Source organism: Haliotis cracherodii, unplaced genomic scaffold (genome assembly GCF_022045235.1).
Source record: "Haliotis cracherodii isolate W230 unplaced genomic scaffold, xgHalCrac1.p SCAF_17, whole genome shotgun sequence".
Classification (NCBI taxonomy): Eukaryota; Metazoa; Mollusca; class Gastropoda; order Lepetellida; family Haliotidae; genus Haliotis; species Haliotis cracherodii.
Genome location: NW_027266272.1, coordinates 4,146,907 through 4,161,972, shown reverse-complemented (window position 1 = coordinate 4,161,972; position 15,066 = coordinate 4,146,907). Strand labels below are relative to the sequence as shown.

Sequence of the window (15,066 nt, the reverse complement as noted above, 5' to 3'; positions counted from 1 at the left end):
TTACAATGATATCGCAACATGCTGTATCGGACCCATTTTAACATATATGTTCCTCGAAATAAAGTTGTGTATAAGGTCAATAACCTTTCACTCTCCTTATTAAAGAGTTGAAAAGTGACTGAGCATTGGCTGAGAAGGGGGTGAGAGTTGAATGGAAGTGAATATTTGATGTAATATATGCTGGGGTCAGTATGGAGTCTATATAGTGAAGTCTTTTATTTGTACTAAGGCCACTGGCCCATATACAATACATACATTTGAAATAGCGTGGCACACGAAAAAAAGTAATGTCAGGTAAACATTTACAGATTTACAGGCTTTTCATAATTACGTCTTCATTCATAGCTGTAATACAGGTATTTACATAGTTTTCCAAGTAATTGTTTACATAAGGATGACAGCAGCATTTTAAATTTATGCATATTTGGATTATGGCAAATAGTTGTTGGTAAGTACAGTTGACTAATATCGTTGTAATATTCACATTTTAAAGTAAAATGATATTCATTCTCTATACTTGATTCACATACAGGGCAAAGCCGTAAACGTAAATCAATATCAGTCCATCTACCTTCGTTTACCTTAAGTCTTAGTAGATCGGCTCTAAGCCTTATTATAACATTTCGATATTTTGTTTCAGCAATAATGGAAAGGTATTTTTCTGGTTCCAGGAGATTTTAAACTCTTTATACAGGATGTACCTAGAACTAGCCTTCATAGTACTATTCCATGATTGGTAGAACATATTTATCAAAACGTTTTTAAAACTATCAATGAATGATGGTTTGTCGCCAACATCTTGACTGAGCGAAACAACTCCAAATCCATGAGAAAATAATATGGAACGAATAGAAGAAGCATAGTTATGATGGCCACACGTATCGTTATATACAAGCATATTATATATATATATATATATTTGTACAGTCTACCTGCTATACTGTAAAACGTGAAATTAATGTGTCTCCAAAAGAATGCGACCGCTGGCCCCTAACCAAAAATGCGACTCAATATGAATGCGACACCCCCTCCTCTCGAGCATCAGTGGATTTATATCTAAACAAAACGTCCTCTGTCAGGTTTACAGGAGAATCCTCACATTAATCCAATCACACACCAAATAGCACCGCTTATTAGCGCTGAGTAGAGTACTTCAGCTAAAACAATAAGTGGCCGCTGGCTCGTGTCGGCCTTTGATGCAGTCGCAAAGAGCAAAGACACCGTGTTGGGTGGTGTCTGTTTGGACTTGCAGGTGTCATAAGTGATGACATGAGTGAGTAGAACGCTTGTCTTCACCCCAGCAGTATCAATTCACAGGATGTAATTAGTGTTTGAATGACATTGTTTACGTACTTGTTACAAGTGCTGCTCAATAAACATTGATGTGGAATACATAGTTGTTTGTTTTCAGCGTATGTCTAAGTTGGTATTTCTGCTATCCAAAATGTCTTATTGTTGATATAAATGCGATGTTTAATAGTGCGAGCAAAACCGTGTGCGAAATACGCTGCAGTCGGAAAGCGCACGTTAAATCTTCTATATCAGTCAGTGCGAGCAAAGACCACTCGCATTTTTCGCATTTAATTCACGTTCGCGTTAATTTCACGTTTTACAGTATCTGATCGATACGAACAGTATAGAAATGTCTTAATAAACATCGATAAACAACTGAAGGTCTATTGTGAACAGATGGTTGCAAGTAACTGATCCAAAGCAGACTTATGCCAGTGTGTGGATCGTGCGTACACATACCAGCACGGGCTGAAAGAAACGTATGTGCAGATGTGGTATTTAAAGGGCTATTGACCAAGTTCACCGCTTTTATATGTATATACACGCTCACAGTTACCGGAATGTCGATAAACACCGGGGTGTAATCCCATGATCAAACCTCAATGATGATGTTTATCGCTCAGAGAATGGACATTTCTTGACAAGCGCAATTTGCGATACTTGTCATTGCTGAAAGTAATATTCCTTATCGACAGAATGGTTTGTGTGAATGGCTTTTGTTCACTTCGTAAGTATAAGCAGCTATCTTCGTTCGTTAATCATCGCGATATTTCGTGCTTCTATTTCAAGTGTTATCACTTGCATGGGTCACAGCATTTCGTCGACACAAGCCCCAATTTCGACTGGGACTCATAATTGGCAAATGAACCAGTTAAGGACGCTCCGATCTCACCTTTTACGTGGCCAAAACCTGCTATGATATTTATTGAAGCGCCGATCTATTTTATATTCATGATGTATATATTGTATGTATACTCATTTTAGTATATAAGTTGGTTTTATTATCATATCGTCTCTCATAAGTCGTTTTACGACTGGCCGTAAGTTTTAAGCATGTTTTGATTTATATGTATACTGTACAATGTACCTTATGGGTGAGACGCAAATGAATTATTGTCTGTCTGTCTTGTCTGTCTCTGGGAGACCTATCATATAACTCTCATTTATCAAACTTAAACCATTGAAAAGTGTCAACAAGATAGCATTCCTTATTTCAAATGTTATCTGATTCCTAACATATTGCTCTTCTGTGAGTTTATATCAATCAGCCCAAATAAAGTTAAATGTCATATTGTCGACAGTAAAGTTATTGTTTGTTGTTTTACGCCGCACTCAGCAATATTCCAGCTATATGACGGCGGTCTGTAAATAATCGAGTCTTGACCAGACAATCCAGTGATTGATGTCATGACCATCGATCCACGCAATTTGGATCGATGACATGCATCAACCAAGTCAGGGAGTCTGACCACCCGATCCCGTTTGTCGCCTCTTAGGACAAGTATAGTCGCCTTTCACGGCAAGCATGGGCCTACACCATACCTTCACGGGTCCGTCCCGAGTTTGAAGTTCAGTTACAACACTTTTCTCTTTAGAGAACCATAGTTTTAACAGGCAAAGCTAAAGACAGATCGAGCTTGTTAAAAGCTTTGTCTGGCAGACTGTGCGTCTGTGTCGCATTAAAATTTAAATGTTCATCTTAAAGTAGTAGTCCGAAGTAAGTATGTTTATTTTGCAATATATCTAACATAACACCACCACATTTTAAAACTGCGACAATTCTCGGTACCCAAGAGTTACGAAAATGCACAATTTTCGACTGCGCCTGATTAACAAGAATCTTTTGTTTGATAACACCACATATAAATACAATCTAACAAAACTTTAATGTCAGCTTTTTCATCGACCAAAAGCACAAAATAGTCAGCGTACAGGAACGCTGGCTTTAAAACACCAAAAAAAGTTATTGGCAAAATGTAATTTTATAATCAATTTTCCTGAAAAGAAAATTTGTATCACCATATCAACACCTATGCAACAGATGTAAGTCCGATCCATTATATGTTTTCAATTAGAACACTATCCATCACATTTAAATCATTATTACAGAAATGTTGTCAAAACTAACAAAGGAGGCTACTATGGCTAACAGATCCAGTGTGGTACAGTGGTCGATGTGTAGGTGAGTGAGTGAGTTGTGTTGAACGCCGCTTTTAACAGTATTCCAGTTACATCGCGGCGTGTCAGCTTCAGTATATTTTGACAAGCCTATCAACAGGCTGACTGTCGCCTCACAATTGACACCTGTTACTGCAACCAACCTCGTATTGAATTTAACACTTCAATTTCAGGGCATTAACAGTGTCGAAACGATGAGCTCTCAATGGTAAACGCACCTAGTAAACAGATGGTTCTTGTACTAACACATGTTCAATTATGTTGGAACGATGGACATTTTGAACTGTGCGACTTTGAGATGTATGGGAAACATGAGCCCTGCAAGCATTAAGGCGATCAAGGTAAAATAAATTCAAGTGTAAACTGTCATTTCAGGAAAATTTATAATTTTGTTCAAATTCAGTTTCCTTTGTTCATTGTTTCTTGTATCATCTCTGTGTAGCATATTCGCCGTGTCACCTACGTCTGATCAATTAATATTATATTTCAGCCTGTTTAAACTATCGACGGTTTACTGTGATTCAGGTGGTGCAGAGATGAAAGACAAGATCCATACCGGGGTAGATCAAATCAGAGGTCACACCTAGACCCAATCCTACATATCTAGTACTGGTGCAGCAGATGTCACAGTGGGATATTTATACCTCGTATGTACAACCGCAGCAACACAACTGTGGACATGGTAATGTTCCCTTCTTTCAGGAAACTGTCTGCTGTTCTACTAGGAGTAACAATTGGATTAACGTTGGTGACCATTTGTGTTTTGATCTTTAAAACAGACCAAAATGGCATTCATTTCGTCTCGTCTATTATCAACACTGTCAATTCACAAGCTGTACATCCACGAGAGGTACAAAATCTGTCGAATGACCCACACGAAGACGTTCAGAAGTCATGGGGGCAATACCTGTCTGAAAATGTCAAATTTGAGGACCTGCATCTTCATAAAGGTTAGTTTCAATATCACATTATAATATGCCATCTGGGTTAACGGGTTTGGTTTAATACCATTCTGAACTGGATTTCATCTATACCACAGCTGAATGTAACCCCGATATAACGTAGATATGTGAAATATCTTAACCATATCTTAACCACTTTTTGACATTCGTTATCTCAGTAAAGTGCTGACGAACCAAGAATCTGATTGCCAAATCGAGTTCACGATCAGCGGATCCTAATTCGTCAAAGGTATGCAAATGTGCACAATGAATTAAGGGACCCTATACCACATGTTCTTGTTTCAGTATTTATCTACATGTGTACATCGATAGAGTGAGTGTATGAGTGAGAAAATGTAACGCCGCTTTGAAATTAATTTCAGCTATATCACGGCGTGTCAGCTGGATATGACAGGAAAGGCCAAAGCGACGCAGGTCTAAGACATCTACCATATTGGCATAACCTCCGAGCACGGGTATGGTGCTGACAAACCATGACACATAATCGTGAGGAGTATTTGAGTTTCGAACACACGATCTTAGGTTTCGGACACGCATAAGGGACGAAATTCTGTATTTGACGCCGCTTTGAACAATGGGTCGGTTATATCACGGCGGAGGAAAGCCCGAAGTGATAAAGGTCTGACGCGTTTACCACTTTGGTGAAAACCACAAGCAGCACGGGCGTATGAACTGGAGTCTAGTTGCATTCACACAGTGTAATCGATCTTGCCGAGTTTCTCTTATGATATGTGTGTGTAATTATGTTAAGTAGATGTTATATGTATGAACACAACACTTACCATAATCATAAGACGTAAACCATTGATGTAAGATCGTAATGTATCCTGCACGCTTTGAATTTAGTCAATGTGAAAAGAAAATATACACGCCAACTACCAGTATTCAGTATTATGAGGAACATTTATTCAACATTTATCGAACATCAACATAACGATATGTAACATTAATATATAGGAAAAGTATTCAATGCTATCGATTCAACACTTTGAACTGTGGCTCCTATGTCTATGGCTGTACTTAAACAACCACTGGGCAATGACGTGTGTCACTATTTTCCCATCGAATTGTCTCATCAACATATTTTCAAAAGACAATTTTGCTCAACCTCTCCAACATACATACAGAGTATTTGCTGCAAAACCAAACTTAGAATCAATATAACATACCGTCATGCACACACGCCCACATATCGTCACGTTTCGTTTCCAAAGCATAATTCTGTTCAATACGTTTTGAACATGCACTGAACTGGTGCCTGTTTCTACATAACAGTTTCTATAAAATTAATGTTGCCCTTCAAATGAGGGTGGTTAACTCAACAACCGTATACGCGTGTATTCCGTGTTACAAACGGTCCTCAACTACCAGTATGTTGATGCAATGCCGCAACCTAAGGCCATATAATTGATCGGGTCATACGTGGCTGCTTATTTGACCGTGTGACATCAGGTTAACTAGTCCATGCTATCATATAGCTATCGAACGAAGTATCATGCATCACTTCAGAATTTGCCTTTTTATGGAATTCTGTTTCGTTGAAGTTTCATTATTTACAGTTTCGAGAATAAACTACCAAGGAAGATTACTATCGGATGAACGTCCACTGAAAGGTTGAATAGTTTGATAAGAAGGTATTATAGAAAAAAACCAAACATTTAAAGACAGGAGGATACCACTGGTCTTATCGACCGCCTCCGTGGTCTTGTGGTAGAGCTGTGGTATACTGTGTCTGAGTGGGGTATTTATGTTAAACTGCAGCATGGTATCACATTGAGCTAGCACTATAAATCGGCATCAGTACAAGCAACCACACACACATACACATGCATGCACGTCGCTACATAAGTGCAACAATCTTACGCGACGTTAAACCCAATTTCACCCCACCTCACTGGTCTTATTATGAACAATATACTCTGCCATCATTTAGTTACGAAATATGTTCTCACAAGCTTAGTTACTAATCATAATTTTGATTGGCATCTAATAAAGATAATTTAATGCCATTTAGGAACGCAAAAACGTCTTTGAACATATAAATGCACAGAAAAAGAAGTTTATTTCAGTATAAAGGCCACAGGCCCAAGGACAATATAGATGTGTTATATACAAAGTGGTGGTACAATATCATGAGGTACAGAGTGCAATTAAAGTAAAAATTAGAATTATAATAATGAAGAACGTAAAGGTAGGACATCTTTTATGTATTTAGCACATACTGACAAGGTTTCAATGTTAGAAGTTCGTAGTAAAGTTCTGAGGGAGTGCTCGTTTTTTAAAGTTATTGTTGGGAATATATCTGTCTTAAAATATCATAAGTTGGGCATACTAACAAAAAATGTAACTCATCTTCGATAATATTTTTACAATAAGGTCAGAATCTAAGGTTTCCAGGTACACCCTCCGGCGTACCTATATTTTTCATAATGTATAATTCTCTAATTCTTAATAATGTTAAACATCTCCCTAGGTCCCTGTGGTGTATATGATACAAATATGGTTCAATTGTGAAAGTTGACTTTATAGTGGAGTCTAAATCTAAATTTGAATGCTCATTTAACCTTGAAAAATGAGATTGAACACAACAGTCTTTAACTCTTTGTTAAAATTCTAAAAGAAATAAATTAATATTACCGATACTTTGATTATTGCATTCATATTTAAAACTATATGAATAAAGTAATTTTGTAACATTTGAGGCCAATGTAACTCTGACTTGCAGCTGCTCGTCCAATCTTCTCAACATGTCATAACATTGCTTTGGATATCTAGTACCCGATAATGCATACAAGTTTACACCAATAGTTAATGCATCTGGAGAATGAATCGCAATATATATTACACCGACCACACTCACTTAAAACAGATGCAGTAGTATAAGATTTGCCAACACCTAGAACATATTTACAATATTTTACATGTAACTTTTCCAATGCCTCCCATTTATGACAACCCCATACCTCGGGTGAATACAACAGCATAGGTTTTATTTGAGAAGATTTTTTAAGTTCGATTGCAATTGCTTTACTAGCTTTATTAATTAGTATTTGTTTGACCGTGACAGTCTGTTTGAAAGTATGATACCAAGCAATCTTAAGTATACCAACGTTGAGGAACACAAGGATTTCAGTTTTCTTGAAATCAACTTTCAAACCCCACTTTGAACAAAATGTCTACAATATATGTATTTTCTTTTGCAAACTAATAACACTTTCAGAAAACAGACATAAAACATCTGCATATAGTAATAAGGGAAATCTTAAAAGTACAAAAATACCTCTCCCACCATGCTGCTGTAATTCATCTTCAAGTTGGTTTAAAAGCATACTAAATAGAAGTGGACTTAGAATACAACCTTGACGTACACCGCTTAAACAATCAAAATATTCGTAAATGCAAACATTTGATGTTTTAACAGCTGATGTTGTCGTAGAATACATATCACGAATTATATTAAGCACTTTGCCTTTAATATCTTGTCCTATGGGAGCAGTTGAAGCATAAATAACGACTTTCCCCCAATTGCTACAATGTGAGAATCACATTCTGGCTGTCTGTTGGGGAGGGTGGGATACCCATGACCTCCCATGACCTCCCATGACCTCCCATGATCTTGCTGAAATATTGCTGAATGCGGCGTAAAGCCCTACTTACTCACTCGCTGGTGTTTCTCGCCTATATATAGCTGCAATACATCAATCTACCACTCTCACTGTGTGATGTTATTTCACGAAATAGCTCAAACAGGAATAACTGATTCTTTATTTATTTTAACAGATGATGATGCCATATCCAAGGCTCTGTATCGAAAGGAGCGTGTACTCTGCTGGATTATGACGTCCCCTAAGAATCTGGATGTTAAAGCACGTGTAGTTCGCGACACATGGAGCAGGCGCTGCAACAAAGTGCTCTTCATGAGCTCTGTGACGGATCCAAAGTTCCCTACAATCGGATTAAACGTGTCGGAAGGTCGGCGGCATTTGACAGCCAAAACGATGCAGGCTTTCCGTTACATCTACGAAAACCACTTTGATGATGCTGATTGGTTCATGAAGGCTGATGATGACACATATGTTATTTTAGAGAACCTCCGGTACTTTCTGACGTCCCAAAACAAATCCGAACCTGTATATTTTGGCCATCATTTTAAGGTGTACGTAAAACAAGGGTACTACAGCGGCGGAGGGGGTTATGTGCTGAGTAAGGAAGCGCTGAGGAGATATGGGGAGAAAGGTCATGACCCCAGTATATGTCGACAAGATTTCGGCCCGGAGGACTTAGAATTCGGCAAATGTATGCAAAAACTAGGGGTGAGGACAGCCAATACTCTAGACGCCCTCGGGAGGACCAGGTTCCACTGTTTTTCCCCTGAGGCACACCTGTTTGGTGGCTACCCAAAGTGGTATTACAAATTTGATAAAAATGGTGCTAAGAAGGTAAGACAAACTCAAAATGTTTTCAAAATCTTCGGCACGAATAAGAAAAGCATCATATCTGAATACAAAAACGAACAAAACGGGAGTAATTATTATACATGTACTTATATCCACAGGTCTGGAGTATGTATACTTGTATATTCACCAATTGAGAGTATGTAAGATACCTATATATATAAAATATAAAATATATAAAAGTAACTGTGCTTCATATAAAGTTCAACATCCCCCCCAGGTTCCTTTCAATCATCTGGTGTCTTCTATGCGCGTGTCTTCTATTCCTTTTAAACCATGACACTCTATATTGTTTTGCTATAAGGTATCTCGATGTTCTCTTATTTTTCTAGTATTTCTTGCATTTCGACAGTTCATAAGTGAATCTGGTATTCACAATGTAAGATCGAGGAGCGAAGTTCCTCTATCTTACATTGCCGATACCCACTTGCCTCTGTCTTAGTTCCTCGACCATAACCTCGGAGTCATGCTTATCCGTCACATAGACAATTCCCTTCCACGTATTTAAGCACCTGAACTAGAAATAAAGGAGACCAGTGAGGCCTCATTTCATATTTAGACCGATGCATAGAGATTCAGAGTTACAAAACACTCTCCACAAGACTGTTTGACAAGATGGATGACTTCAACTTTCCAATTGTCAACTTTGCCTTTTTGTCGAGCAATATTCCCGCAGTTCAAGCCCTTGGTGTATGCGTTCCACAAAATTTTAGGTACAATCGAGCATGTTCTTTCAACCAATATTTCATAAAAGGATCATACGACCTTTGCTCAAAAGATGTTTGTTCAAGGTTGCAACAGTAAGGGCCCCATGAAAAGGTTCAAAATTGCGTGGAGGGCATTTTCAAATGCGACGCATCAGTGACAACAAAATTCCCTAGTTTGACTTGCAACATATGTTCCCCTGTTTACTCGTAAGAATTGGAACATATGATTGATACACGTCCTTGCTTTATTGACAAAAGGTATTTTACGTTGGACAATAGTGAGGACAGGCATCACTGTGTTTGCAACATAATGTTTCCGTAATTTGTTCAGGTGAACAATTGACTTGCCTTTGCATGTGTTTGTGACGGATGCCACTGGTGGAGCAGGATATGCTCACCTTTTCGCGGACACCTGGTATCCTCATTCATAAACGCATGCTCATGACATCGTCGAAATCGTACAGTAGACTTGAATGCAGAAAGGGTTTCGTCCCTTACATTTACGATAAAATATTGATCACGTGACCAATATTTTGTTTTTGTTTTTTCATTAACATTACATTTACACCAATTTATTTGAAGCACAGTTTTTTTTTTCGGTGGTATGTAGCCACCGGTCAATAGTACAGATTTCCTCCCAGTTAGAATTATTTCGTAATCGAGTATAATGTTAATAAGGAGATAAGGAGGTTTTTTTAACTACGAATCGAATAGCTAGAACCATGCCCATTCTTGTTTCGCTCGTATGGAATGAATGTATGCGTTAGATTAATGTTTAACTGGATTAAACTTTTCATAAAAACGTATATTTTTGAAGGGCACAGAGAGCATCTCCGACTACGCCATATCCTTCCACTACGTGTCCCCAAAGAAGATGCGCGCTCTGGAGTTTTACATCTATCACTTACGACCGTATGGCATTGTGTCAGGAACCCAGGAGCTCAGCAGACAAGTGGACGTGAAACCCGGAACTCAGGAGCTCAACAGACAAGCGGATGTTAAACCCGGAACTCAGGGGGTCAACAGACAAGCGGACGTTAAACCCGGAACTGAGGGGGTCAACAGACAAGTGGACGTGAAACCCGGAACTCAGGAGGTCAACAGACAAGCGAATGTGACACCCGGAACTCAGGAGCTCAACAGACAAGCGAATGTGACACCCGGAACTCAGGAGCTCAACAAACAAGCGGATGTGAAACCCGGAGCTCAGGAAATCAACAGACAAGCGGATGTGACACCCGGAACTCAGGAGCTCAACAGACAAGCGAATGTGACACCCGGAACTCAGGAGCTCAACCGACAAGCGGATGTGACACCCGGAACTCAAGAGCTCAACAGACAAGCGGATGTTAAACCCGGAACTGAGGGGGTCAACAGACAAGCGGACGTTAAACCCGGAACTGAGGGGGTCAACAGACAAGTGGACGTGAAACCCGGAACTCAGGAGGTCAACAGACAAGCGAATGTGACACCCGGAACTCAGGAGCTCAACAGACAAGCGAATGTGACACCCGGAACTCAGGAGCTCAACAAACAAGCGGGTGTGAAACCCGGAGCTCAGGAAATCAACAGACAAGCGGATGTGACACCCGGAACTCAAGAGCTCAACAGACAAGCGGATGTGACACCCGGAACTCAGGAGCTCAACCGACAAGCGGATGTGACACCCGGAACTCAAGAGCTCAACAGACAAGCGGATGTGACACCCGGAACTCAGGAGCTCAACAGACAAGCGGATGTGAAACCCGGTACTCAGGAGCTCAACAGACAAGCGGATGTGAAACCCGGAGCTCAGGAGGTCAACAGACAAGCGGATGTGAAACTCGGAGCTCAGGAGCTCAACAGACAAGCGGATGTGAAACCCGGAGCTCAGGAGCTCAACAGACAAGCGGATGTGACACCCGGAACTCAGGAGCTCAACAGACAAGCGGATGTGACACCCGGAACTCAGGAGCTCAACAGACAAGCGGATGTGAAACCCGGTACTCAGGAGCTCAACAGACAAGCGGATGTGAAACCCGGAGCTCAGGAGCTCAGCAGACAAGCGGATGTGAAACTCGGAGCTCAGGAGCTCAACAGACAAGCGGATGTGAAACCCGGAGCTCAGGAGCTCAACAGACAAGCGGATGTGACACCCGGAACTCAGGAGCTCAACAGACAAGCGGATGTGAAACCCGGAACTCAGGAGCTCAACAAACAAGCGGATGTGAAACCCGGAACTCAGGAAATCAACAGACAAGCGGATGTGACACCCGGAACTCAGGAGCTCAACAGACATGCGTAGTGGCACGCGGAACTCAGGAGGTCAACATACATGCGGATGTGAATCCCGAAACTCACGATGTCAACAGACATGCGTAGTGGCACGCGGAACTCAGGAGGTCAACAGACATGCAGAGTAACAAAGAGGACGTCATGTGATTGATGTTCCATTATGTATTTTGCATATACACATGTATTCGGTGTTCACAAAAAATATTACGTGGCATTGAAACAATTGATCATCTATGATGATGTAATAAAGCCAAATGATAAATCTGTATTATAAAGATAACCCAAACTGGGAGATTATCAGGTGGAATAACTGTTTTGTTGAGAAAGGATTTTGTTAAATACATGAAATGGACTAAAAATACTAAGAGGTGCATATTTATTTTATTTGACAAGACTCTATTTGGTCTTACATAAGGTGTTTTATATTCCACAGTGCATATTCACCCTGAGAATTCAGCCAGGTATAACCATACTGGATTAGAAAGTAAAAATGGTATTTCCCTTTTTCAAGAAGATATTCTTGATATACTGTTGGATATAGAAGGGGACGTCATATCCTTTTTCGGTGTAGCGTTTAATGCCCGCACAGGCAATGACCCGGACTATGTTGAAGATGACATTATTGAACACATTCAGGGCTATGAACACAACCTTATGGCCTATGTGCTTGATCATTTTCGTATCAGGCGATGTTCATGTGACACTACTGTTAAAACTAGAAAGTAGCATTAATGATCTGGTCTGCTCTCAAACACTTGAACGGTAAAAGACAGGTTTATAAAAATGACATAAACATAGATACCTGGTATAAACATTTTAGAGACTTATTTTCTTTTGACAATAACAGTGAAGATTTGCAGGAAGACATCGAAATAGACAGTGAGGAGGCTAGTTTAGTAGCTGATATGTTAGATTTTCCTTTCACTTCAAGTATACAAAGATTGAAAAAAGAAAATTCTGGTATTTAAAACGTAATCCCCGTTTAAAACGTAATTTTCCCAAAGATTGGTCAGTGGGCATTATCATTCCTCTTCACAAACAAGGTATTGTAAATGATACCAATACCTACAGAGGCATCACATTATTAAGCATACTGAGTAAAATATTCTCAGATATCATTAATAGAAGATTAGTATTTTCGGCTGAATCATTTAAGAAAATAGATGAGGTACAAGCTGGTGTTAGAGAGGGGAACTCAACTATTGACAATTTCTTTGTGTTACATTCCTTTATTCAACGTTATTTATTAAGTAAAGGAGGGACACTTTATGCGTTTTTTGTAGATTTTTCTAAAGCATGTGACTCAGTTAACCGTGATAAACTTTGGGCCTTGCTTTAATTACGAAGAAGAGTATGCAGCAAGATGTTGAAACTATTATCAAGTATCTATGAACAAGTAAAGGCTTGTTTAAGAAGTAATGGTAAGTACTCAAGATTTTGAATGCAATGTAGTCGTTCGACAAGGATGCATATTAAGTCCTTGTCTCTTTTCTTTCTTTATTAACGAGCTGGCAGAAGAAATACAAAGCAATTGTAAAGGTGGCATTCAGCTACACCCAGATATTGTTAAAATATGTTTGCTTCTGTTTGCCGATGATGTCGTAATGATTTCGAGTACTGTACCCGGACTTCAAAGTCAGATAGATGTGCTGGAGCAATTTTGTGAACAATTTGGTTTAAGTGTTAACACAAAAAAGACCAAAGTTATTGTATTTAAAAACGGCGGAATGTTATCAAAAAGGGAGAAATGTTTGTACAAAGACAGTTATCTGGACGTAGTTACAAGCTATAAATATTTGGGAGTAAATGTTTCTATTAAATTGTCTTCGACTTTTCATTCAATACAGGCTGCAACACAAGCAAAGAAAAAAGTCTCTATGGGATCCTTAAACGTCTCAGACCGATTTAGAGTGTAAATTATAATTATTTCTTTTTAAATTTGACACAAAAATAAAACCAATTCTACTAGGTTTGGGGAGTACATCAGCTAGAATTGATTGAAAAGGTGCATGTACATGCATGCAAAAGATATTTAGGAGTAAAGATAAACACCTCCAATGTAGTCATAAAGTACTGGTTAAGGCTATTACGGATGCAAAATGATAGGTACCCCAAAAAGTGTTATGAAATGATGGTATTGTATGACAAAAATGGAAAGCAAAACTGGGTTTCTTCAGTTAAAAAGCTCATTAATGATTTAGGCTTTGGTTCTGCTTGGCAAAGTCAAAATGTAGATTGTTGTGAACATTTTGTGAAATTGTGTACACAAAGGCTCATAGATACGTCCTTACAACAGTGGTATTGTTTGTTAGCTTTATCGTCAAAATATCAGTACTTTAGTTTGTTTAAAACACATTTTATAACTGCAGAATATCTTTTGAAACCACTCTTGTACAAATATAGAATTGCATTTTCTAGATTCAGATGTTCGTCACATGAATTAAATATTGAAACGGGAAGATATTTCAAAATCCCAAAGGAAATTAGATTATGTAAAATGTGTAATCTACAGCTAATAGTGGATGAGTACCATTTTCTCATTTGTCCATTTTACCAGAATTAGAAATGATAAGATGAGTGACTTAAACAGGTAGAAATGAATATGTCCATCCACTATCCACAAAGTTATGTACTATAGGCCTATGGCCTTTCAGTATTTCTGAAATAAAGATTGACTGATTGATAAATCTGTATTTACTTCACTGAGAAAAGGATAGAGAATACAATAATGACAATAGAACTTTTACACTGTCATTGCGAAGCCTATTCCACACGTTGCAGATGGAGCCCAATCATACAGATTGGCCTGTTTCGGAGACCACATTAGAATTGAGCTGGTTAGCTAATAAAGGGAGAGCAATGTGGCAAATAACTGATACCTTTGAATTTAACAATGTCGACAAACGGCATGTAGTTTAAGAAACTGCGAGGCTTATCACGAGTTTGATGTGATGAGTTTGTTTGCCTGTTTATTTGTTCGTTTGTTGGTTTGTTGTTTAACGTCGCACTCACCAAGATTCCAGTTATATGACGGCGGTCTGTAAACAATCGAGTTTGAATTTCACTGTAGGTTGCAAATGAAGCTCCGGGCATCAAATACTCAATAACGCTCACAAACACATGTTTGTTAACTCCACCTTTGATATACAAAGTATGCCGCCAACGTGAGATCCTCATTCATTTACCATAACATTATTA

General features: G+C 38.9%; 1 protein-coding gene across 3 annotated transcripts; it reads left to right on the top strand.

Annotated features, from left to right (window-relative positions):
• Positions 1–1,965: 1,965 nt before the first annotated feature.
• Positions 1,966–15,043, top strand: LOC139464845 (uncharacterized). Of its 3 annotated transcripts, none has more exons than XM_071246377.1 (5): positions 1,966–2,020; positions 3,645–3,812; positions 3,997–4,421; positions 8,214–8,872; positions 10,412–15,043. In XM_071246377.1, the coding sequence occupies exons 3-5, from the start codon at positions 4,121–4,123 to the stop codon at positions 11,876–11,878; spliced, it is 2,427 nt and encodes an 808-aa protein (XP_071102478.1). In that variant the 5' UTR covers positions 1,966–2,020; positions 3,645–3,812; positions 3,997–4,120; the 3' UTR covers positions 11,879–15,043. The 3 variants fall into 3 exon arrangements, with proteins under 3 accessions (XP_071102478.1, XP_071102479.1, XP_071102480.1); XM_071246378.1 differs by having other exon boundaries at positions 3,962–4,421; XM_071246379.1 differs by lacking the exons at positions 1,966–2,020; positions 3,645–3,812; positions 3,997–4,421 and adding an exon at positions 4,613–4,662.
• The last annotated feature ends 23 nt before the right edge of the window (positions 15,044–15,066 follow it).